General features: G+C 47.0%; 1 protein-coding gene and 1 long non-coding RNA gene across 5 annotated transcripts in view; one reads left to right on the forward strand and one right to left on the reverse strand.

Moving 5' to 3' along the window:
• MICU1 (mitochondrial calcium uptake 1) overlaps positions 1-22,859 on the reverse strand; it is a 97,766-nt gene extending 74,907 nt beyond the window's left edge. For 2 of the 3 annotated variants that reach the window (XM_083844241.1, XM_083844240.1), the window contains exons 1-4: positions 22,784-22,859; positions 21,579-21,643; positions 19,008-19,096; positions 8,457-8,618 (exon numbers count right to left, since the gene is read on the reverse strand). In XM_083844241.1, the coding sequence (XP_083700367.1) occupies positions 8,457-8,617 (161 nt within the window). In that variant the 5' untranslated portion in view covers position 8,618; positions 19,008-19,096; positions 21,579-21,643; positions 22,784-22,859. Of the gene's footprint in view, positions 1-8,456; positions 8,619-19,007; positions 19,097-21,578; positions 21,644-22,783 lie in introns of those variants that run through there. The other variant, XM_083844242.1, reaches the window with a different exon arrangement.
• LOC310902550 lies at positions 22,858-26,253 on the forward strand. Of its 2 annotated transcripts, XR_014586763.1 has the most exons (4): positions 22,858-22,891; positions 23,995-24,249; positions 24,700-24,908; positions 25,119-26,253. It is a non-coding gene; the product is annotated as an uncharacterized lncRNA (long non-coding RNA). The 2 variants fall into 2 exon arrangements; XR_014586764.1 differs by lacking the exon at positions 22,858-22,891 and having other exon boundaries at positions 23,056-24,249.
• The last annotated feature ends 249 nt before the right edge of the window (positions 26,254-26,502 follow it).

Below are 26,502 nucleotides of genomic sequence, written 5' to 3' on the forward strand. Positions count from 1 at the left end.
GCGTTTGATCATCATCAAGTGGCTGAGCTTCTCCCAAGCCCTGACAAGGCCAAATTCCTGGCCGTACGCCACCTTTTATTAATGACCTAGAGGATAAAGTCCCAATATTAAACATTGCTCCTTTTCAGCACCAGCGCAGCCCCTCCTAGGTCGCTGATCAGCCTCCTCAGCATCTTTTTTTCTTCTAAATCTTATCCAATCAAAAGCCACAAATTAAATATTTAGCAGGGCAGAAATAACAAATATTTAGCTTTTTTTTTATTTTTCCCCAGAGTCAGAGAGCTTACTTCTCACGGGCTACCAAAATGCAGATGAAGTAAATTCATCATAGCCTACACTCCTGCTGGAGGGACAAGCTGGCGAGCTCCAACCTAATAAAAAGCAAAGAAATGGCTGAAAGTGGGCACGAGCCTACACTGAGCCAGGAACACCGCAGAGCCTTTGTCACAGTGCAGGCAATTAACAATTTCCCCAATGTTCAGATTCTCTGCCCTCAATGCTTTCTAGAAATCTAACACAGAGCAGGGTCCTTGCCATGAAGCAGGGGAGCGACGAGCCCCAGTACAAGCAGAGCTAGCAGACGAGGCAGGCGGTAATTCGGGGAAGCTGTGTGCGTTATGTGTCTTTTCACCTTCAGCAGCCACGTGGCTCGCTTGCAAGGACGCAGCATTGGTTTAGCAGGCACATTACACACATCCCATCGCAACTCAGGAAGAGCCGATGTGATGTTTGACTCTTGGTGTTTATTTACTTAGAGCTCCTTGACAGCAGAGTTTCTCTGAAGACAGACAAGTCAGGTTGCTATAACGATGTAAAACGTCAACACAAGCTGATTAAACTAAAGCACATTATTTTCCATCAAGCTTAATGAGCCTGTATTACTAATTAAGCATCGTGAAGAAGTTTTAAGCAAGACTGACCCCACAGCACCCAGTTAGTAATTCAGAACGTGAATTCTCATCGACACCTGTGCACCAAGCCATTAGCTGAAGAGGTACGACAGCATTTGTCACCGCAGCTTCTGGTTCTGCTGCGCCAACGACTGGTGCAGCCCCAAGGAACAAGAAGAAATCGGTGAGCTGATCCATGTGCACAGAGCCCAGCACGTGCTGCCACGCCACGGCCAGGTAAAACAGGCACCCAGCACAGCCTCTGTCTACCTGACCGTGCGACTCGATTCATCTTCATTTCCAGCAAGGAGGACACGAGAACACGGAGCAAGTGGTGGTGCCCAAGGGCTACAATCGTTTCACATTGCCTAGAAATGAAGACAAACTCAAGCAAATCCATGGGGAAAAAAAGGAAAAATGCTTCAAGAATCTGGATGATGATAGTTAACTGCAAGATGGAGTTATTTAAATGCAGGGAATCTTGCTTTGGGTACCTAAAGGAGTGTGAAATCTTTCACTGACTTACTGGAAAAGGGACGAGGGCCACAAGATCCCCTGTTGCGGAAAACGAGACCCCTTCAGGTTGCTTCATTCTCTTGCTCTTAGCTGAAAGCAGACAGCAGGGGAAGACCACAGGAGGTCAGACAGACAGGGCTACCAGCTTTCGGGCCGTGCAATTACCACATCTGGAAGGCCACATCTGGCGCCCCTATTTGCTCCCCACCTCGTGACACGTTCAGTTGCGCCCTGCAGGTAATCTGGCTGCATGCTGCCTGGACCAAAGTTGCAGTGACTTCAACTGCAAGTCAAGGAGGGAGCAATTCCCCACTATGTCTCTATTAATAACAACTAAACTCTTCTGCTGCGGCACAAATCTTTGTAGAGTACTTAATAGCATTATTCCCTTCCCAGGCAGCACCTCTCGCAAATCCCTAACCGCTTCAGCAGACTGGAAGCAGATGGGCCGTGTCACATCAAATGCAGCCTCCTTGGCCTCACAAGCCTTTTGTTCTCTTCAGCTGGCCCCAAGAGCAGCAGCAACACACCATCCCATATGTGGTCTAGACATCAAATAAAGAGCTTATAGCTCTTACCAGCAAGTCTCAGCCGCAGCCAACTGCAGGAGACAGCTGAAGCTGTACAAGTTTGCCAAAGCAAAAAATAAATAAATAACAAAACCCAAGGTTAGCCTGATTTCTCTTCTAAAGCCTCCATTCCTGAGCAATATGCCCAGCCCCAGCTTTTCTTGCTTCCTCCCCCCGGTGAGCAGGCGTTTCCAGGTCTTCAGTCTAAAGGGGGGGGGCAGCAGGTGGGAACGTGGCCACCAGAGGGCACCCATATTGTTTAAAAAAGATTTCAAAGCGCAATTTCGTGTGGCATTAAAGACCTTGGGTTCCAACAGTGCCTATCATGTTATGAAACAAGATTCAAAGCGTGGTCCTGTAGGAGAAGCAAAGTCCCAAGGCAGTTTGGGAAGAAGCTTCTTGCACTGCCAGCAGGCTTCTCTGCACAAAGCCTGGAGCTGTTTTGCTATGCAAGATTTAAATAAGATGCTGTGAACGTGCTCATGCCCTGATCCAACTCCCCGGCTGCGTGTTCAGGACAATACCTGTGCTCCAAGCTTCGCGGTTCAGCTGAGGTCACTCCCCGCGGAGCAGTTCAGATGTTTTCCTAATTGACTCCAGTTTTGACTTTGGCTCATTCCCCAGCATCAGATTCTTTCCTTTCCCCTGATACTCATGGGTAAAAATAATACGAAGCCAAAAGCCACCAGGAAGGACACAGCGCTCTTTCAACACACCACTCATAGATCAATGTGTCTTCGAGCCTGAGAGGAAAATCCTCAGCACAGCAGTCCCAAGGATAGTCCCTAAATTCTGCCACCTCTCACAATGAGAATTAAAAAATGGAGCAGAGCTCAAAATATAAATAGCCTAAAGTGGGTACTATCTGTTCACCCCCCCCACACACCTTCTCTCCTGCATCATGTTGAGTAGCACCTGATACAGCTACAACTATAAACCAGCTCTCCCTCCTCTTGACTATGAGTTGTGGTATCCTTTGTTTTGCTAGAACAATAAAAGTCAGTTTCAGCTGACATAACTTATTTCCAGCAATTCTGCCATTAAAAATGTATTCTAAGCAAATTATTCTACCTTCCCTACAACTCTGCTGGAAAAAAGCAATGCATTCTTAAACAGTTTGCTAAGGGCTGATCTAAGCTTCAAAATTAGTTCCAGAAGTATCAGGACAAAACCCACGCGAGGAAGACAAAAAGCTGTGAAGGTCAGCAAAGCAAGGAAGAAGAACGGGTACCCCCTATGCAGCGACTTCCAGGAAACAACTGGAGAATCGATATGGGATAGCTCAAGGAGAACAGGGTGGAGGAAGAAGGGAAGAAGAAATTGTGAAGATGAAATGAATTCTCAACCTATTTCAGCCAGCACCAAAACAGCTCAACTTGCCAACAAGGAGCGGAACCTGAAAAACAAAAGCTTATAGCAGCATGAGGATATACCTTCACAGCTGGGAGGCACGTAACTCACACTTGGTTGCTTCAACTTATGCACAGGATGGGGGAAAGAACCAGAAGAGCATGGAATAAAACCAGGGGGATGCATTAAACAAACACACTGGTAAGCAAAGGATCTCATTTCTGAGACAGGGCAACGCAGGTGTCTTACCCTTACCACCAATTTATTTGGAGAAGGATAAGAAAGAAAGCACAGCTAAATACTTCCAGTCAATCAGGAACGGCACTGGTAACGCTGCTTGCAGAGATCCCTCTGCATCCCCAAAAGGTACCTTCACTCGTTCCTGTCACTCAATACCGGGTTGATTGGAGTGACAAGCTTCAGCACCGAAATCCCAATCTAAGCACTTGCAGATGTCCACCGATTCAGTCAGCATGGCTCGTGAGAGGAAGATCTGTGGCCATTTAATAACACACCAAATGGGTATTTGGACCTTGAAATAGAAGATGCGAGTTTTACAAGAGTACCACTAATATCTTCTTATAAACACTGAGCGTGCTGCAAACTGTAAGGCTCAGTAGCTCCCATACATTAATGCCTTCCTCAGATTAGCCAATGACTGCACCAAGATTTATTCCCATTAATTCAGTTCATTATACTAATGCCCAGATGCTTAATTGCTTCTGTTGCCAATTGGCAATCCTTTGGGTCTAAGTTATTGCTTAGAAAGGGTAAACTTCATTAGTCTTCCAAGCGCAGTTATTTGCACTGCTGGAGTATGCTTCACCACAGCCGAGCCGAGCAGCACTGGCTGCTCGTATCGATACTTAGGCGAGATGTTTACCACGGAAAGCAGCAGCAAGAGCTCCTGGAGGACAGCGAGGGCAGCAAGCCCCACGCCTGCAGCAGACAGCTACGCAGAAAGCTACACGCTGTGTGCTTGGGCTGACACAGCTCAAACATGAAGATCCCACCAAGCCAGGAGGACACGGAAGAAGTCTCTGTCTCACGTCACCCAGCTGCTGGGGTTTATGTCTGTCTTTTCCATCCTTCACTTCTACCTGTGTGGGCCTGCTTATCCCACCATTTGCTTCTGATGATGCTCAAAGCACATCCTGCATGATTAATCTGACACATGCGGGTTTCAGGCTGCACGTGATTTTCATAAGAACCACCTGAAGAGTCCCATCTGTCTTCATAGCACGGCAAGTTCAGGTACAGGCACCACCTTATTAATACATTTTTGCAAGGTTCCTCACCACCAGAAGCACAAGAAATGTTTTGAAGCAGGAAGTTGTGGCTTCTTTCAGTACCGATCAGTTGCAGTGCCACTTCCCACAGGTCAGGAGAGCAGTGTTAGGGCACTGACATGCTGCTCCACGCAGAGGAGCAATAAGAACAAGTCAGAGAGCATCTTTCTTATATTACTGCTCTTCTCTAGCACTGCATTATCTCCTAATTACCTAGTCCAAGAAGCGTAAGATTCTCAGCTGCTTCTTGATCTAGCCTATGTCTAATGCTTTAGCGCAGAAAAAGAATACAGGAAAGCAAAAAGAGGAAGACATCCCACAAAAGTGTCATCTTAAAGAAAATTCCCTGATAGCCTGCAGAGGAGCATCACTCAAAGGGTTGTGGTAAATGGGACCACATCTGGCTGGTGGATGGTCACTAGTGGGGTCCCTCAAGGCTCCATTTTAGGGCCAGTCCTCTTCAATGTCTTTATAAATGATTTGGATGTAGGACTAGAAGGTGTTTTGAGCAAATCTGCCGACAACAAACTTGGAGTTGTGGACTCTGATGAGGGTGGAAAGGCCTTGCAGAGAGATCTGGACAGATTGGAGAGCTGGGCGATCACCAACCACATGAAGTTTAACAAAGGCAAGTGCCGGGTCCTGCACCTGGGACAGGGCAACCCTGGCTATACGTACAGACTGGGCGATGAGACGCTGGGGAGCAGCCCTGCAGAGAGGGATCTGGGGGTTGTGGTTGACAGCAAGTTGAATATGAGCCAGCAGTGTGCCCTGGCAGCCAGGAGGGCCAACCGTGTCCTGGGGTGCATCAAGCACGGCATCGCTAGTTGGTCGAGGGAGGTGATTGTCCTGCTCTGCTCTGCTCTGCGCTGGTCCGGCCTCACCTCGAGTACTGTGTGCAGTTCTGGGCACCACAGTACAAAAAGGACATAAAACTGTTGGAGAGCGTCCAGAGGAGGGCGACGAAGATGGTGAAGGGCCTAGAGGGGAAGACGTATGAGGAGCGGCTGAGGGCACTGGGCCCGTTCAGCCTGGAGAAGAGGAGGCTGAGGGGGGACCTCATCGCAGTCTACAACTTCCTCGCGAAGGGGAGTGGAGAGGCAGGTGACCTATTCACTGTAAACACCAGAGACAGAACCCGCGGGAACGGTGTTAAGCTGAGGCAGGGGAAGTTTAGGCTGGACATCAGGAAGAGGTTCTTCACTGAGAGGGTGGTCGCACACTGGAACAAGCTCCCCAGGGACGTAGTCACTGCACCAACCCTGTCTGAATTTAAGAAGCGATTGGACTGTGCACTTAGTCACATGGTCTAAACTTTGGGCAGACCTGTGCGGTGCCAGGAGTTGGACTAGATGATCCTTATGGGTCCCTTCCAACTCCGGATATTCTATGATTCACTTACTACCTTCCTCACTCAAAGGGCAAGGAAGCACCCCAGCTCCAATAAGGAACCATCTCAGGCTATGCAGAATATTAGCAAGCACACATTCCTCATTAGTGTCACCTACCATCAGAGGAACGTTACTTCTTTGCGATGCTAAGAGAGCCACACTTAGGAAATGCCTGGGAAAGCCCTCAGGAGGCTAGCTGTGCTGCACGGCGAGGTTTCACAACAACAGCACAGTTGCTTAACTACCCGAAGGAAAACCAACATGACATCTGTCTCACAGACTAACTGCACCAACCGACCTGGTTACACAAAGATCCTCCCTAACCTGCCCCCCTTTTCCATACCAATTCAGCGTTTAATAAATCATAATCCCTCGTTAATGTAAATATGGGCACACAAACAGATGGATGCATGTTTTGCTCTATAGTTTATAAATAACATTTTCACTGACATTTGGCTTATTTAGTCCCTGTGCCCCAGCTAGATGTATTATGTATTTGCCTTTTATAACTAATTCATTATACTTACCCCTTACTGTAATATCCCAGGATATCATTGTAAGTGCTTTGAATTCACCTGTGCTTATTCTTCATCTCTAGCGATCACCCAAGTTATATTGTGAAAGAAAGAAAATGTAGACATTCTCATCTCCCATTTATTTAGAGCGTTAAAATGCTTATTTGAAAGTCTGGTGAGAAGTCCTACAGGTGCCAGTAGGAAGTATTTTCTATACCAAGCATCAGTTTTGTTCTTCCTTATTTAACAGCTGTATGTCAAGTAATTAAATGAATACCGTATGCCTGGACGTACTTCTGTTTTACAATTACAGGCATTGTGGATTTACTTGATAGCTCAAAGAAGATCTTCAAAGTCCATACAAATCTGTTCAGTGTTTTACAAATTTATAAAAAAAAAAAAGAGAGCAAAGAAAGGAAAAAAATCAGAGTAAGTCGCTGCAGACTGATCAGGACTCAGGAGATCACGGACCACGCCACTGCAAAGACACTGCCTGTATCTGATTTTATCGGTGCTCTCACCTGCGCAAGGTCATGCCTGGTCACAGCTCCCAGGGGCCTGAGGAGCAGCCAAGTACTCCTGGAGCTAAGATCACTCCTGCAGATTACCCAGCCCCAGCACTCATCATACCATTAGCAGCTCTGCTGCAGGCAGCACCGTCCTCCTGGTAAAAGGTAACAACTCGGCTGTTTCCAGAAGCAGGGGTGAACCTGCTGCAGGAGGGAGATGCTACCTCAGTGTCTTTGGGAGAGCTTGAGGTAGGACGTTACGCCCTGCCTAATTGGTGATCACACAGAGGATGTTTCAAGCAGAAAACATGCTCGATTCCCTGCCTGCAAAGGGCGTTATCTTGGCCATCACCACAGAGGCATTCAGCCTCCTCCTCTGCACGGCTGCGCATTCAGGTCCTGCAGATAAGGATGAACTATGTAACTGTGGATTACTTGTAAAATGTAGCGTAAGCTGACGCTGCTGGATCACGGCATTCTCCTTGATCCAAGCAACTCTTAAAAAGGCAACATCATGGTTGACAACTCTAGGAACAGCCAGAACAATTAGCATCTTCTTCTTCCCGTTATATTAAAACTAGAGCCTTCTAGCCAAAGAGGCCCACAGAAAGCCAACAAACCACCTAACACTGGAATGAAGGGAGGTGGGTTTTCAGCAGTGACTTCACTTGCAGGCTCTAATTGCAGCCAGGAACTCAAGTGACACGGCTGGTGCCACACTGCTTTCATGTTTCAAGACAGGTGAAGAGAGTCCTTGATTTACTTCAGATGTGGCACGGGCCCAGGGTTCAGCGAGGGGCATCGCAGGCAGGCACAGAGATCACCATTCTCCTTGCAGTTATGAAATCAAGCTTTGAGCTTTGTCAGTAGGTACACTGACTCCAGCCCTTTAAAAACCACGAGTCTTGCTTGCAGATACCTGACTGGCGAAGGACAGACCATCCCCTTCGGCTCCCCCTTGTTTTATTTGTGAAGCAGCCAGCAGAATATAAAGAAAAGCAGTGTAGCATCCCCTGGCCCAGCACACCGCCCTTTGCAGCCCTGCCAGAAGCTGAAAGCATTGCGTTGTCACCCAGCTTGGCTGAGTCAACTGATTTGTTTGCACAGCACCACAGACCCAGGCAGCATCACCACGCAGGAAGAAGCCTGGCAGCAGACCCCACCAAGGGCAAACAGCCTGCGTGGGAGACGGCTACAGAAGGAAACTCTGCAGCCCTGAGCTTTGTTTTATCTCTCTGACCACTCAGAACAGCAAGAAGCTCCACAGAGGGTCACCAGCAGCACATCCTGTTCCTTCCATGCAGCAGACGCAGAACCAGCAATAACACTTTACAAAGTCTCCTGCAGATCTGAAGCCCATCTGCAGGCACTTACCACAGGACCTAGAGCTGCAGGAGGCCTGAGGCAAGAAATAAGGGAAACGTTACCTCTGCCAAAGGAGCCTGGCGCTTGCTGTCACCGCAGTCGTCCCTATGAAAGCCGCCACCACGAGCCTACGCCTGGTCCTGGGGTGATGTGCTGCCCCGTGGTAACGCCGCGAAACAGCAGCCAGCCCTGCTGCGGCAGGAAGAAATCGAAGACGAAACATCCTGTCGAGCAAGAACAATGTATTATTAAAGGAACAAACAGTTTTGAGCAGCCGACTCTCACGCTGACCCCCAGCCTGGAAGGATGCTAGCGTCCAACCAGCAGTCTGTGTTTTCCTGAAACGGGAAAAATGGCACAAAATAACTGTCACAGCTGATCATTAGCTGTCCAGAAATAGGGGTGTAACCTGTCTAATAAGCAGCAAATTAGAAGTATTACATCTTGGCACACACCTGGCTAACACACCTTGCTGTCACATCCTACTTAGCTGCCCTTACAGCATTTTTTGAATTCCTCTTCAACCTTTCCTCATCAGATTTCATTAAGAGGAAATACTTGTATGCCCCTGTTCAACTGCCAGGGCATAGAAGATCCAAGCAGATCTTGAAAGCAACTACACCAAGTGAGTAATGGCCATTTGCCAGAGGGAAAGACAGATGGATTTTAGAAAGCAAGTTAAACCAAATAACAAGCAAACCAACCTGGTAGGAAAAACCTCATTCATTTTAAGCTTCCCTAAGAAAACCCTACTGTTCTTAAACCACTTTCTTTTTTTTAGCTAGCCTGGAGCAAAACATTTATATTCAACTTTAAGTAGCAGGCAACTTTCAAAATGTCAAAGCTCGTAAAATACAATCTGTACCCTGTTACACATACAACAGTTTGGAGATGAATGAAAAACCAGACCTACAAATCTAAACATTATTACAGTGGAGAAATCTGAACTGCAGAAACATCACCTGATAACGTACCCGAGCTATAGGAGTCGAAGCAATTTTTGCTAGCTCACAAAATTGAAGGCTAAGGGCAAATGTTCACTTCAAAAAGGAAAGCTGCTCTTTTTTCTGGTTGTTTGGGGAAAAAAGGCTTTACTTCAAACAGATGCAAATTCAGTCTTCTGATCACAGGGGTCAACCCATGCATGACAAAGCATGGAAAGGCCTTGATTTAAGAAAAAGTTCGGAGCAGAATTTTGGAAGAATTCCCAGGGCCAGCAAAAACACCAAAAATGGAAAGCGGTAGCCTGATTTTTTTTCCACCTTCATTACCCATTCTCGCTGTTCTGCTCAAATATTGCCAGGCAGTGAATAAATAATCACAAAATACAAATATAAAGTTACAACTGGTGGTTTCTACCTGCTTGTGCAACACAAAATGCCAGCAGAGATGCACCCTGCTCTCCTGTCTGCGCCATCCTGGTCCGTGGGCACGCTATGCCCAGCTCTGCCTCTCTGAGCAGCACGGAGTTTGTATTCCTCTGGGCACACGTTAACAACTAAGCCTGCAGTCAGCATCACCATTTTGTTGATTCCTTTAAAAATAAATAGGCTTAAAATCAACGTTTTAATGGAATTCAGCAAGCCAGCAGTGCCTGTTCTCCAATCCTCTGCAGCTCGGAACAATAGAAGATTTTGTTATGAAAACCAGCTCTTATTTCAAATTATTTCCATCCTACACAAACCTGATGTTCCTGTTTCTTCTCCAGGGATGAATTTGTTACGTATGCAGAGAAAAATCTGCAAGTGTTATTTTCACAGAGAAGCTAATGCGGCCCTCACTTGAGTTTCCCCTCCTAATTACAGCTCCACATGCACAAGATGTAATGGATAAGGGAAGCGCTGCCAGGATCATTTCATCAGTCAAAATGAAAAATCAAGCCCCACGGTGCTGACTCTTGAGCTGTAAAAGATTTTACAAGATTTTAGCCTGGTGGCTTTCATACTGCATAAACGCACTGAGTCCCAAGAAACACCGAATTACCAGCTTCGTCCAAGTTATCCCCACTCTTGGCGCTGGGATATTCACCCAGACAGGGCCCACGTGGTAGCAGCTGCCTGGGACTTGCAGCAGACAGCTTCCCTAACAACTCAAAAATGAAGAATATACTTACTGTAGATCAAAAAAGCACTTGGGAGGCTGAGTTTTCCATGCTTCCCATCTGTAATTTCACAACGTCCCAATTTTTTAATCACAATCACCATGCTATCACAGGTAGGTTTTGTTAAATACTCCAGGCATTGAAGACAAGATCACTCGAAAGCAGGTGAGAACTTCCGAAGAGGTTAAAAATAAGCATCTTGCCCTACAGCAGCCAGAAACTTAACAGCACGATCTCCACTCGGATGAGGACTAGAACTGGGATAAAGAACAAAACTCCCAAGAACTGACGTGGTTACAGCTTGCTGTAAGAAACGGTCCCACAAGTTTTGCGTGGTTTAATACAAGAAATTATTTTTTTGTACAGAGTAGCTCAGAAAAGCCTTAACCTGAGAGCAACGAAAACTGGGACTAAACAAGTTTTCTTGATGTGCTAGCAACCTGTTCAACAGATTACTGCTACAATCAGGTCATTTTGGATCTACATGTAGGTCATTTTTTTGTTTGTTGGCAACTTCATTCAACACGCCTCAAAGCTCACTCCTCAGAGCCACTCCCAAACACCCCAAACCAACCCAGCCAACAAAACCACCACATCCCAGACCCAGAAATGGATTTCCCTTGCTAAGAGACCTGGCAAAGCACCTCGGTCTCTGGCTGTCCCCACGCACATCACTGCGGTGCAGCTCTGTAGTTTAACGGGTTTCTGCCCCAGCTCCGGCAGAGTAAATCCTCTTGTATTTGTAATTTAACATGAAATGTGCTGGCATCTGAAATTCAGGAAACCCACAAACCCGTTAGAAAAGCACCGCTTCCAAGCCCAGATACAACGGGCATCATTCAAGCAGAGGACATGCAAATAGCTTTAAAAAAAGAAATGCAAATTATTTCAACAGCTATATGCATTCTTGCTGAATGCGGATGTTTTATTTTCCATAAACGACCCTCCCTCTGGCAGCCTGTTTCGCAAGGAAACTCAGACAGGCTCTCTGCTTTCCCCCTCGTGCCATGTCTAGAGCATCAGGAGTCCGACCCTGGATGTTTGCATGCAGGACCTCATCTCCCCAATTTTTTTTATGCATACACCAAAAAGAACAAAAAGACTTGCTGCTGCTTTGCTTTTCCAGTGCCCCAGTTAGCTGATGGCTTTGGGACTGAGAGCCCAGCCTGGGGAAGGGGGACTCGTCTGATCCACAGAGCTGAGCGTGGTCCTTTTTGAAAGGCAGAGCACACTTAAAACAACTGCTTGGTGTTGAAGCTGGCCTCAGTGGTGCAAGCACGTGAGAGGAAGAACAGTAACTGACTAAGGTGATGGCTGTTTAATTTTTAATCAGGGAAGGGTTCGCAGGCACTTCTTATTTGAACAATTTTACCACGACATGGCAAGCTTGCGCGTTAGTGCAGAATGTCAATTGTAAATTTAAATGAAAAATATTTACATAGTAAGATCATCTCCAAAAAAAAAAAAAAGATTTGCATTTACAAGGCTTTGCTTAGGCATAAAGTCTTCTGCAGGGACTGGCACAGACAGAGCCACTGGAAGGGCTTTCCTGAGCCACGTGTTTATTAAAAACCCAAGTTTGATATTGTCAGAGTGCACCAAGACAGCCCAGCAGCCACGAGAAGAGAGTTCCTCACCTAGTTCCATCTCAGGCACTTTTACCATTTTTTTTTTGGCCAGTTTTACCCCATGAAAAGGTTCAGTGCATCTCCCGCAGTAAGCACAGGCCAGTGAAGTGCACTGCTGCTCACAGCTCAGGTGCATCTTTCCAGCCCCAACACATGCCTTGTAACAATACTGTGTGGGTCACGAGTATTATCACCCCGTATTCAGTACTAACCCTGTAGTTGCAGACTGCCAGCACCGAGGTTTTCTTCTCCATCAGACTCACACCCCTGGATAGTCTGTGGGATACCAAGCCTGTGGTTGAGAACCACAACAGCCGGCATTTCACTTAGGTCATTTAAGAGAAGAACCCGGCGCAATGGTTTTGGGCAGCACAACCCAAAGGGATGGGGTTTTTGGGTACCCAGAACTGATTCACGTGGAAAACCCAGCGGGGTTTCATGCGGCACTTGGAAAAACCGCACAACAACTTGGGTGGTGTTAAAGAAACAGACCCACCGCAAAAAACACATGAAGCCATCAGGAGGACAAGCTCTTCCCTCCTCTTACAGGGACCTGTGGCATGGCAGCTCACCTGCAGGAGGCACCTTTCTGCGTAGCTCTGAAGCTGCACGGAGTAAACCTGCATCCAAAAAGCCTTGAAAGCACCTCTGGATACTACTAAAGGCATTACAAGTATTGCTCTTACTTGTTCCAGCATCAGACACGCTCTGACAGGGAGGTCAGGGACCACAGCTCTACAGCGAGCTCTGCCTTGGTTCTGCAAGCCCATCGTTTAACGGTGTCACAAGGATCAGTGGAACTGCACTGAGGTGCCAGAAGCTGCCAACTCAGGGCCACATTTCTCATCCTAAGGGCCAAGCAGAAGGGATGGCCAGTCCCCTAAAGTTGTGTTAACCAATTTAAGCTTAAGACCACAGAATTAATAACACGAGTGTGCTGGCTTGATATACTTAGATGAGTCTGAGATGCAAAAACCAGGAAGGATCAAACCTGCCCCCAACCAAACACTCAAATCATGCACCTGCCCAAACTGGGAGTGGCATTAAAACCTAACAGGAAAACCAGACAACGAAGGTACCCTCGGGATATGAAAGGCCACTCGGTCTGAAGGCGTTTTGGTTGCCTTTGGTGAAAATTAACACGCTCTGTACTTTTGCAGCAGGCCTAAGCTGCAGGTTTCTCAAAATCATGTCTGCGTGCGCATGTTTCACTCCTGTCGATGAACACTATTTCTGTAACCTGTGTAGCATGAAGTCAGCCTGAACACAAGTTATTTTGACTTCTCCTCACTTCCCGTTTGACCCTAGTACTGTTCAGAGACCTGCACAAGTGTAATCCATAGGAAGGTTGCCCCAGAGGTGAACTCGACCTACAGAATAGTCTGGATCCATTTCTTCTCCCATCCCCAAGACAGACCCGACTCCTCCTGCTTTTTTCCATCCTCCAACTCCCAATTTTCAGCTTACCTAGTGCTCCTTTCAGATGAAGGATTACTCACGTTACTGAAGTTATTAGCTTACCAAGGCTCATAAATCAGTTTTGAGAATGAAGATGAAATCTAATAGCAAAAGTAATTTCTTCTCGGGTTTGAGTTTGGGGCAACGCTTGATCACATCCATTTCACCAGGGAGGGGAACTGCGCTTGCTTCAGAGCACAGTTCAGGCTGATTGATTGTCTGCAAAGCATCAATTCCTCACACAGCCAGATCTTTAACAGAAAGCTAGACCACAGCTTGGCAATTTCTTTTTAACTGTCATTATAGCAATGGCTCACCTCTTCCTAAACGCCTCAGTCCTGAAAGTGAACCAGTCAGGAAATAAATCAGACGGTCTGAGCTTAAAGATTTCCCCTTATGCTATCATTTACACCTGCACTCCTTCTTTCTGGACAAACTCTGGAGCTCACCTGCCATGGTGGGAAAGGCACAGGACGAGGGCTTCCTGGCCATATCTTCCTATTTGTGCACGTCAAACCTGCTCCGGCCAATCTCTAGCTTCAGCACAGAGACTTCTTGGTAGCTTTAAACTGTCAAAGATTCATGCAGAAAGCCCTTGGTGCTGATTAGGAAGCTCTTGGTGTTTAAAATCTCAGTTTAACGTTGCACTGGAACACATTTAAGCGTTCAGCAATCACCCTGCCATTAACACGGCTTACTTAGTACACCCATTTACCCAGGTGATACCCATCAATATTCCATTATTTATGGCATCCTCATCTCATGAGTTGCTTTTATTCTGTCAAATGGATCCATTCAGCATTATGAGGTTCTCAAAGCAAAAAATAAAACAGCAAAAACATGGCTAGGTGGAATCAAACCTGTACTACCACCACTTTTACACGTATTCTCCCTTGATTTAATGTGCACGTCCATACTGTTAGCAGTATTAGAGTAACAGAAACCTCCATTTCACTTAACTATCAGCTGCTCTAAGAAAACAACAAAACTGGAAGCAATTTCACTGATTTTTAGTGCTGAGTAGAAAGTACAACACATTGGGAAGATGCACACAAGATTTTCAACCTAGCTTTAATACAGCATGATTAGTAATCACAACGGGTTTATTTACTAGCTAACCCACTAATTAACTTGGTCCTGACCTTGCCTTGGAAAGGGAGGCAGGAACGTTTACCCACTGGGGACAGATCTTTACCCAGGCACCTTCAGACACCTAAGGCCCCCTTAGGGTAAAAGCTGTGGTGCCAACTTTTAGTTTAATTAAAAACTAAACTAAGTTTAGTTTAGTTTAGGCCTGATTTAAGAAGCAGTGCTGCCTGGCAAGCTGAGCAGCAACATCCAACCTGCTGGCTGAAGAGGACTCGGGAATGCACGCAGGCACCAAGAACTGCAGCTTCCGAGAAATAAAAGAAAAACATGCTCAGCCACATATAAACCAATTATATGCTTTACAGAGGCACTGAAAATATCTTATCCCTGCTGAAGGCGCTATCTAATCGCTGCTTGAGACAGCAAGACTCCAGGAAGGCAGCAGAGCTTTTTAAGGGCCAACTACAAACTTCCACAGAAACGAGCACAGCTAAATACTGGTTTTTCCTGGTTAAAGTCCTCCTTTTCTCTCCCCCTGCGCTCAATTGCATCCGTTTCTGCGGCTTTTCTACACAGAAAACATGACCATAATTTCCAGAAAAGACGACAACCTCAGAAGCCTTACAGTAACTCTTGGAGCTGTAAAACATCTTACCTCATCCCTTAATAAAGATAACGACCCTGCTTATTGAACTGCTTCTACCTTTATCAGCCCAAAGTGAAGTTTTCTTTTCCAAATAACTGTTCTCAAATAATCAGGCCATCTCTGCAAACGCCTGAGCAGCCACAGAAGCAGGCAGCGTAGAGGCATTTTCACAGGAGGAAAAAAATTACACTGATTTGAAGGAGAAAAGGTTTGTCAGAGAGCTGTTGGTACAGGGGTAGGAAACACTTGTACCTTTTTTTCTGCAGAAAATCACAGCCAGCAGGAAAACATCTGCTTAATGACCCCACTGATTTAACTTGCCTTGCAGTTTGTGTCGATGGGATGTGATCTAGCAATTTGAACAAAGAAAGGTGATGTTTGGGACAGGGAGAAAGCGAACTCTACGTGGACACATTGGAACAGAGTAAAGCAGTCCCCCTGGGCACCCCACGGGGAGAACACAAACAGTAAGCTGGGCTGAGACAAGTCTCAGAAGCACTGCCAAGGACCCATTCCTAAACAGCCCATTACGAAATGATAACAAAAAGGGCCTTAGGTTTTTTTTGCACTCATTACCCCTTTTTTCTGAGAATTCCTCACTTTCACACCAAGTGGAAAGACCCTCCCTGAGGCTTCTGCTGCTGACAGCCACCTACCTGTACATCATGCAAACAACAAATTCCAGAGCAGCTAAGGGAGATTTAAGAGGTGTTTACAGCTTACTTGGCTCTAAGAAAAGTGATGTTAATTCTTGATGAATAAACATTTCAAAACAAAATGATGCTGGGAGAAAAAAAATAAGTAAACGGAAAAAAATTAAAGCTTCAGTACACTGTGAATGTGTTAATTTAGACGAGATATCTGCTGACACACATTCAGTTCCTGAAAAAAAAATAATTTCTTTTTGTAGGTAGACAAGCAGAGGATCATCTCACAATTTGATACAGCACAGTCTGTACCTTTTTTCCTCTGCAATGTGGAGGAAAATGACTTGTTAACTCACTGAGAATTTCAGTTCACCATACAATCATTTCTCCCTGCTACAATGTCCGCAACAGAAACATCACCTAACCCAGCCAGGACCACTTGCTTCTTTAGAAAATCGCTCTCCTGGCCAGAAAGCCACACTTTAAAGTATCCAACAACTTTTAAATACAAATATCACCAAAACAAACACAAAGGTCGCAGCATCTGCATTTCATCTACCAGGCAGGAATTACTTGCTAATTCAATAGAAGAGCACTGACTGCCAAAAAAAGAAAAAAGAAAAGCAAGTCTGATCTGCTGCAGCTGCTTTTCCAGCAACAGGTTATTGGGCTAATTCGAATGTGAGAGGAGAAAAAGGAGACTGGTTCCCACCACATCCCGCCCTGCAGGATGACATCCAGGCGAGCCAAAAAGCCTAGTGCCCCTCAGCAGGGGTTTGACCTCGCAGTCCACCAAAGCTGTCTACTTGATGGTCTTTGGTTTCACATTAAAGACCTAAGAATTCTAGCAGTAAGGGGAAAAACCCAAGGGTTTGAGTTTGAGTAACCCTGGAGACTTAAATCGAAACCACCAGAGAAGCCAGCTATCTCCTATTTAAAACGCAAAACCTGAAAACCATTACCTGAAGCCACAGGTTTGTTTGCTGGGGGACAGAACAAGGGTGACAAGCTGTCAGAGGCCACAGGGACAGTGAGGAAGCCCTGCAGTGAAACAAAGGCCATTTACACAAGACTTTTCAGGCTACACATCCATGGCTATCATACACCAGCATAAGCAGCACACCTGCCCCTGGCCGTGCGTTCCCACCCCAGCACACCCAGCTACCCCATTACTCTCGACAGAGGTTCAACCCAGACCGCACGAAGGAAAACTCTACGACAGATTTCCTTGGGGAAAAACAGTCACCGCCGTCACAGACGAGGAAGCAGGCCAAGGTAACTGAGAATTTACTAGTCAAGGACTTTTCAGACAGTTTCGCAGAAGTTGCAGTGAAATACTACACGATCTGAACCATCCAACTGCCTATTTTTTCCATTTTATAGCACCTTAAATCTCTTCCACTGAGGACAAACCTGTCAAAGACTTTTGGATGGTATGTGCTTACACAGTTTGTTGCAGCTCAGACTTTACAGTCTCATTTTGTGGCGCAGAAGCGTTCCCAGAGATACCACGCTGAACTGTGTTAAAACACCATGCACCAACAAAGGCACTGAAAACTGGGAAGAATTAAATAAGTATTTTTATATCCCAGTTCAGTCCATCTCAGGAAGTGTTACTGCAGCAAATGGAACAGCATCCAACAACATTTCTGTAATAAACCTAACACGATTGCTACACGACTTATTTTGCTTGAGAAATACAGGAATAGCTGTTTGCACATTCTGGATCTAAACATAACTGACGGGTCCCTCAAATATCAGCTGAAAAATGTACTGCTTATGGAATACTGCCTCAAAGCAAGGCTTATTCTGGCCTTTCAAAGTAATGTAGTGATATTAAACGCTAGTAATTGAAGATTATTCTGAACAGAGCACACCTCTTGCCAAGGGGAAGAAAGCCAGCTGGTAGGGGCGGCTCTGAATGCACGCAGTGGGGTCCCCCAAGGCTCTGGGTGTGCCAAAAGATGGAATCGAGTTGGTTTTAAGCTCAGCACAGGGTTCTGCACCCTAAACATATTATTATCTTCTTATGGACAAAAAAACTGCCCACAGGTACCAATAAACCAAACACTGAAGTACTTTGCTAGCCTGTAACAAGTGCAGCTTACATACACTGTTGAGGAGAAGCACAACAGACAAAACAAACTGGTACGAACCCTGCAGGAGGCAGATACATGCCTTCCAACAGACACTAATCTCCAGAAACACCCGCAGCACTTATCCCAGGCCTCCTGAGACTCCAAACTGTTCGCAGGTCTTGCAGCTTGTCCTGTTAAACTGCCCGAGGGTAACGGTCTGATTTGTCCTCCGAAAACGCAACCACAACCAGCAGCTTATCGGGGAAGCTGACTTCCCAGCCTAAGAGGTACGAGAGGAACCTCTCCTCGTCCTGAGAGCAAACACGAGTTGGTAACGGGTTACACAGACTTAAAATACACTGTTGAATATGTCCATTAGACTAGCATACCACTGACCAGCACAGAATTCAAGCAGATGATTATAAGCCTAAAGGCTTATAAATCTATAAATCTGAAAAGGTTTATAAACCTATAAACCTGAAACCAGTGGCCACCCCGCCAGATCCCGGAGAAGTGGGCATGGAAGATGCCAGAATGTGTTTGCTGCAGAGCACATGGTTTAAACATCTTTACTCAGCTTTTTTTTTTAAAATATCTCCCTACGCTCACAAAGTTTTAACTGAGCACACACAAACAGAGAGTTGTTTTTCTGTTTTATGTCTTATCAACATGGTAAAACTGGGGTTGGGTTGGCAGGGAACGCCAGGCAGAGTTCTTCCACCACTCGCTCCCACGTCTGCTTCATTCCTGTTCCCACATCCAACAAAAATGTGAGCACAACTCTTCACCCTGCAGAAAGGAAACCTTGCTTCCTGCAGCATGGGGGAAAATTCTGGGTCAACACCTCAGAACGGGAGTAATTCCAAGCAGGGCAGCTTGAGGGGTAAATGTCAGCCAGATAATTAGTTCAGCACAATTAGAAGTAGGGGAAAGAAGGGCCCCAACAGGCAGCAGCACCATCCTTACCTGCCTCGTAAGCGTACTCGCTCCCTGTTGGTGGGTCAAGCAGTCATGAAGAATGCAGGAAGTTCTCTCAACGACTGTAGGGCTGTGTTCTAAAAATGAGAGAAAACATAATAAAGATTAAAACTGTCAGCTGCAGCAGGTTTCATATAGTTTCCCTCCTGGCAGTTGGGCTCTGCATAGCAGTGCTCACACACATCACCCCCAGTACTCCTGCTGTAGCACTCGCACCTCACACTGCCTGCCAAACAAAGCCAGAAAAGGAAAGAATGGTCATGCAGCTGAAAAAAGGCCAGCCAGGCCTTTACTTTAACTCAAGTCTGAGCTGGCACCTGTGTTTCTAGAGGAGAAAGCCTAGCAAAGCCCTGCCTTGCTTGGTCTCCGTAATTCTAGTCATCGGACCCGATTAAGACGACTTTCTGCACTGAGCCACTCGGTGGTCTCTGTCTCATTAACATTAACAAAGCTCGCAGCAAATTCCCCAAAACAACATCAGGACCTTCTTGGAGATCTTCCCCAACACCTCATGCTTTTTTGGGTGTAATTGGGCAGGCTGCTTGCTGCCCAAATGCACGCGGCTTCCCCACACACGCAGGTACTTTGATGGTCAGGACCTTAAACCCTGCACAAACAACGAGCCAGGGCCCTGCTGAGCAAGAAATCCACAAGCTGTTTGGAAGAGTAGCCCACTGCATTAAGGAAGATCTCAAATATAATATACATGCCTTATTTATTCATCCTTAAGCAGTCAATATTAAAGATCTTGGCCTGCAGCACGCTCTCCCACTCCGTTCTAGTCCAGGCACCCCACGAAGCTCCAAGGAGAGAAAACCCTTCCCTACAGATATCGACTCTCCAACGCCTCAGCACTTAAAATTGTTTCCCCCGCCCTGATGCGTAGAAAAGCCTGACAACTGCCCCCAGGGGAAAAAAAAAACACAACACACTTTTCCTAATCATTAAACACTAAAAAGTTGTTTGGTGTACACCATGATACACCCTCTCCAAAGGAGGTCAAGATAGATTTTGATGCCCTCACTCAATTTTACCACCTTTCCCAAGTGGCTAATTAAACTAAAGGCAAATACAGTATAGGTAAATCATGTCGCGATGGAAATCAAGCCTTTCTACGCTCTCAGCAGTTTATTAACCCAAATTCACCCCGCAGGTCCTTCAAAAGACAAACTGCACATCAAACGGTTTGGCCGTTCAGTGAAATCAAAGCTGTTTAACAAACAACTATTAAGAAAAACGTTTTGACATTAGCTTTAAAAACTAAATTAGCAACAATTCAAGTAGCCCTGGCAACAACACTGTTGGCAATTATTCACAGCAACAACAAAAATACATCAAAACGAGAGAGCAGAGACTCCACACTTAGCACGACGCAGCACATTCAGAGTTATTTCTGCTCCCTGTCTCCCTGCCCCTTCCCCACCGTCCCACTTGGCTTTTCCAGCAAAGTCCAAAGACAGGTGGCATAAGAGAATTATTTTTTCTCTAAGTCTCACGTGCGACTTGAAACAAAATCAAATCCCAGCAGTGATGAGACAACCCAGCGCCCTACAAAGGAGTCCACGAGTGCTGTGGACTAACCAAGCATGCTTTCAGACAGTTCTGCTGCACGGGGCTGTAGGGGAAAAGCAAAGTCACCAGACGAGCTCCCAACAGCCTTCGGCTGTTCCTTGCTTTTCATCAAACGCACATCAGATGGAGGTTTTTAGAGGGATTCCTGGTTCCTCAGCCGGACCTACAGGTCGATTTTCACTGTTAGGTGACTCCCCGAGCAAGCTGTTACTCCTAAGCCACCAGCAGCTGAGCACGTGAGAGCTGCACTCCTATTTAACGTGCTCGCCTAAGCCAAGCCGTGCCCGCCTGGGCTAGGAGCCACCTGACAGCAAGGGGACACCTCCTGATTCCTCCTCAGCCAGCCTGCGGTGTTTTCAAAGGGAGACGAGACTTCCAGCTGTCCTGCCTGCTGCGATGTTTTCATGTCACGCTTTGGGACAAAGTGGAAGAGTCAAAGAGCCAGGCTCCTGAGCCAGCACCCACCCCAAACATCTCCCAGCCTCTCCTCAGCCCAGCCCCGCACGCCTCACCTGCAGGGACACGATGCTCGCTTCACCTACAGGCTTTCCAGGCAGGAGAAGCCGAGCACTGCAATCTAAGCACAAGCCCTATGATTTATTAACAAAGAAGAAATCACAGTTACCGAGCAACACTAGCAACTGGGCACAGGGGAAGAAGCCACAGTGTGCCAGTAGCTCGTTTTGCCAGCACAGCTGTCATCCTATAAAACTTCCCGAATACGCTGCAAGACCTATTGAAAGCTTTTTTCCCACCTCTCAAAGATGAGTCACTTCACTACCACCAGCTGCTGCTTCTACAACTGCACCTAAAGGCCTCAAACCACCGGAAATCCACAATAAACACTCACATAGCACCCAGCTGCTTCCCTACAACACTTAGCAGCCATGCACCCCAAAAGCATCAGTGCCAGAGGCGTCTCACCAGCACCGTAACCGCTCACCTCGCACTTTCGCCTACCTCTCGCACGTCGATACAGGCACTTACCAGCTCGATGGCGCGCTGGGAGCTGCCAGCAGCAGGGTTTCAGCTGCTAAAAGCTTTTAGGATACCTAATAACATAAAAAAAGAGAAAGTAAGCTAATTTTAGAGGTAGCAAGGACTTGAAGAAAACCTCTTTACTGGCTCTCAGGCTCTTTTTCAGACACAAGTCACCAACCCGCAGCAAAACAGTCTCAAGCACCTGGCTCCCAGGGGGAACTTGTTTTAACATCCAGCACCCAGCCGCTCACTGACACGCCAAGTTTGTGCTCTCGGAGGACTTTTACTGGGAGAACACCCTCCCGGAGCCCAAAGCCAGGCTGTGCCCAGGACGGACGCCACCCACAGCGTTTTGCAGTGTCAGGAGGGGAAACAGGAGGCTTCAGGGGGCTCCCCCCTCCTAAGATGTGTTTTAAAGGGGCTGGGGTGTTAATTCCCTGCGGGTTTAGTGAGGGTCTCCATTCCCTGGGAGTTTAGATCTCCATTCCCATGGGGTTTTAGGGGGATCTCAATTCCCTGGGGGCTTTGGGGGGGGGGGGGTGTCTCGATTTCCTGTTTTTTTTTTTTTTTTTTTTTTTGGGGGGGGGGAAGTAATTCCCTGGGGTTTTAAGGGGTGGCGTCTCAGTTCCCTGGGGGTTTGAGAGGGGGGGGTCTTAGCGGTGCTGTAGTGCCTTAGGGTTTCAGTTTGTCCTGTTTTGAGACGGAGGGGTGTCGCTAGGCTCTCACCCTTTGCTATTTTGGTGGAGCCCCACGCAGGAAGCTCCACATGCCTGAAGCACCAGAAAACTTTAAAAACTGTGAATCTTAGTGGGGAAAAAAAGGGGGAAAGCACCCAAAAGCTCGCTGCAGAGCCCACAAACCCCACTCTGGGGGAGCGCCCCACAGCACCGGGTGCCGGCGTTATCCCCCAAATCCCCCCCCTCACACAAACAGCTGCCGGGCCGAAATTAGGGGCCGGGATGGGGAGAACCCCCCTCAGCACCCCCAAATAACCCCCTCGCGCCCCCAATTAACCCCATTAACGCCCCCAATCCCCCTCAGCGCCCACAACTCCCCTCAGCGCGGCCCAGCCGCAGCCCCCGAGCCCTGCCCCGGCCTGCGGGGGGCTCCTAGCGCCCCGTGCCCGGGCTGCGCCCCCCGGCCCCGGCGGAGCCCCCCCCAGAGCTCGGGGTCCCGGCCCCGCCGCCCCCCGCCCGCCGGGCCCCGCTCACCTCAGCGCGGCCCCGCCCCCCGCCGCCAGGCCCCGCCCCCCGGCTCGAGCTTCCGCAGGAGGCGGGGCTCGGCCCCAGCCACGCCCTCTCCCCTCCCGCCCAGGTTGGGTAGGTCCTGGAAGGGGTGTAGGGAAGGGGGGCGCGGAGGGGGTGGAACGGAGGAAAAGGGAGGCTGAGGGGCTGGGGAGGGGGGTTGGGGGCTTGGGTGCTAATGGTGGAAAGGGGGTGAGGGGGGGTTGAGGGGGGTTTGAGGGGGGTGGTGCTTGAAAACGTCGGTTGAATGCGGGGAGAGGGCTACGGGCAGGTCCTGGAAGGCCTGTGAATGAGCCCTCAGGGCCTTATTTTTATATATTTTTATATATCTATAGCTAATTTTATATCTTTATATATATAGGTTATGAAAGGGGGGTATGTGGGGTTGAAGGATGGGTGTGTACATCCTGTAAAGTCACTGTATATAGGGTCTGAGGGATTTATATCCAAGACCTGAGAGGCCCCTCACTGGGGTCTGAGGGGGATATATATATATATATGTCCTGTGTCTATAGGGTCTAAAACACTTCATATAGATCCTGAAAGGCCTAGTAATGGTTTCTGGGCAGTTAATGTATAGGCTTTGAGGGACACATATATAGTTATAGGTCCTGAAAGGGCCTACGTGTATATCTGTATGTATGTAAGTCCCTAAAGGACTATATAGGGTATAAAATTTTAACATATTGGCCCTAAAAGGCCAGTATGTTGTATCTCAGGAACCCATACACGTGATCCAAACAGCCTGTGTGTAGGGCCTCAGGTGTATATATACCAAGTCTCAGCAGCCCCCCAAAACAGTTGGCCCGTTTCTGAGAGAATTGGCCTAAACCTCCCAAAAACTGCTCCTGGGAAACCAGTCTGAAAAATCCTGGTTTTGTTGTGTGACAGTGCCTGAGCTGCTTATCACACTCCTGGTCTCAAAACACTTTATTTGGGGCAACTTTTTTTCCTTAGCTGCGGTGAAAGGTGTGGAAATTCTGCCTCTACTATTGGTCCATTTGTTACCTATTAAATTAATGTGCCAAAAACTGAGGTGGAAGTCTGTTTTTTTTTAATCATTAGACAAATGGCTATGAAAAGTCTTTAAAATTGGGATAAAATTTGTTGAATTTTGTTTAGAAACAACCTTCTTGAGAAGAAAACAGACTGAGCATCTGTTGTGTTGGTGTTCTCAGAATAGAAATCCCTGCCTGAGATGACGTATCTCCCTGATCCTTTCTCTTCTGGAGGAATATTTAATTTACACGCATTCACACCTGGACCAGAAGGATGACAGGAGTAGCCTCAGCACTTAAAAATGATCCGAGAGCAAGGAATAAAAAGAAAAAAAAACACCATGAAGAGAAATTGAACTCTTGCATCGTTGTAGAAGTGTGTAACTGGAACTGCCACACCAAATAATAGGTCCATGACTAGACTTCAGCATTTGTGTAAGTTTATTTAGTTTTCAAGCATTTGATTTTTATTAACTTATCTTTATATTTTTATGTACTATCTAAAAATTATATATATATATTTATTTGACTTTAAATTAAAGTGCAAGGTTTTTAGTTGTATATGAATGTATATGAAAGTGCTTTCTTTTGCTTTTTTCTTTTTCTGGCATATCTGGTGGGGCCTTTCAATGTGTTTCCAAGAATAATTCATTTAAACAAAGGGATTCTCTAGTGAGAGGTGTGTCCCTCGAGCAGGTAACTCTGCAGGGTCCAGATGAGTACTTCTTCTCCAGACCTGAAGTGAGAGCCAACGTTACTGTAGTGCAGGAATTCCTGAATTAGGAATTAAATAGAAATTGTGCCCCGTTACAACTCTTGCACTCTAAGAGCTAAGCCAGGCTGTGCAACATTAATGATGCCTACTATTTCTTTGTGTTTTTCCAGCTGCTGCTCTGTAGTCTCCCTTTTCTTTTCTTGGAAAGAAGAAAGGCATTTGAAGATGTTCAGCTGACCTGTGCACGTTCAGGCTGCTTTTGCAACGCGGACACCAGCTAAAATCTTTGTACATTTCCTGATCAACCAAACCTTTAACTCAACGCAGAGAAGAGAGGGAGCATCAGGGCAGGACCTCCTGGAAACCTCCCCCAGCAATGGTGAGCTTGATGATGCAGAAAATGTTATGGAGGGGGAGCTTTTATCTGGGGGCTGGGAAGGAAATTAGACAGATTGAAAATAAATCATCAGAGACAAGGATCTGGGGAAGTGGGTGTTAGCTCCCCCAGGTCAGAAAGGTGCAGGAGGATTTTTTTCTTTTCCCCTTCTGACCTTTCAGCCTTATCTAAACATTTTCTGTGTTTCTCCAGGGCATGTCTTTGAAGCTTCCTGCTCCCCTGGATGGAAAAAAGCTGACTTAGAAAAACAGACATTTTCCCCCAGAAGCTGATTTCATCCCAAGATGGGCTTTGCCTCCCGATGCTGCTGCTAAAGTTTGGAAACCAGAATGTCCTTCAGCATGGCTCAGGAAGTAAGCAGAGAAACTGCTGGCTTGTGTCTCGTGGGTCTTGCTTGCTTACTTTTCCATCACAACAAGCTCTTCAGTGGCTGTCCTGGGAGATGAGCAGTGGAGACGAGGTGCATTCTTGAACATGGGCTTAGAACCTGGGGGCAATAAAAGCCAAGTTTTGCTCTAACCACAGCCCCTTTCTGAAATGCTGCTGCAGAAATGCTTCCTGTGGCACCACAGATGGGCTCTCTAGTTATATATAGTGGCACTTACAGAGCACCTGCGCTGTGCTCTGTGGCTGGAGCAGCGATGCTTTCACAGCAGTCTCCAGGGAGGTACCTGAACAGGAAACCCCATTTGGGGCACTTTCTCCGGCAGAGTGTGGAATTGCAACTTGCAATTGTTTGCAAAACAGCCGTGGGGAGAGCCGTGACTCTCCACACCGCTTGCTTGCGGCAGTGACACTGCTTCATGTGCAAACTCAGCCCGGCGCGTGCTCAGGCGTCTCCATCGGAGGGAGGACTTGCCGTGGGTGAGGTTAATTTTAGGCCTTCAAGATAATTTTAGTTGCTTCCAGATGCATTTTAGGCTGGTCCTCCTCAGACTTTAATGAACCCCCATTAAAAAACACATTTTCCAGAGGCATAAATAGGCAGTGATGACTCTTCAGGAATGCAGAAGGCTGCCAAATCCCAATGAGCCCTTTCGTAAGGAAACTTTGGCAGCAATTTCTAGGACAAACCTGGAGGAGGGCTTTCGGCAATGCCAGGGAGACTTCAAGCGGCTGCTGTGGCGCAGAAGCTGAAGACTGGTGCTGGGCACGGGCCTCTAAATAGCTGATGAAGATGCTGGACCCTGAAAGATGGGAGGAGAAGGATCCCATGGGACTCTGGGGCAGGGAGAACACATCCCAGGGAACTCTTGGAACAATTTTGAGTGTGTTCTTTCAGTGTATTTACAAAACTACATTAAATTCTGAGCGTATTTGCCAAAATGAAGGAGGGCTGGTCTGGAGGAGCTTGTGCTTTGCCTTACATGTGGCATGCATTTTGTACTTTTGGGATGGCGAGGAAACGCTGCTTACTTGGGTAACTGAGGCTTGTGGCCAAGGTCCTGTGAAAGGCCAGGGAGGTTTCCCCATCGTGTTTTATTGCCCCGCTAGCAGCTGTCGTAGTCCTCAGCTTACGGAAATCAGGCAACGATTTTGTTTATCAGCCAGTAGACTGGATTCAGACTCTGCCCTC

This window comes from Anser anser (genome assembly GCF_964211835.1).
Source record: "Anser anser genome assembly, chromosome: 7".
Classification (NCBI taxonomy): domain Eukaryota; kingdom Metazoa; phylum Chordata; class Aves; order Anseriformes; family Anatidae; genus Anser; species Anser anser.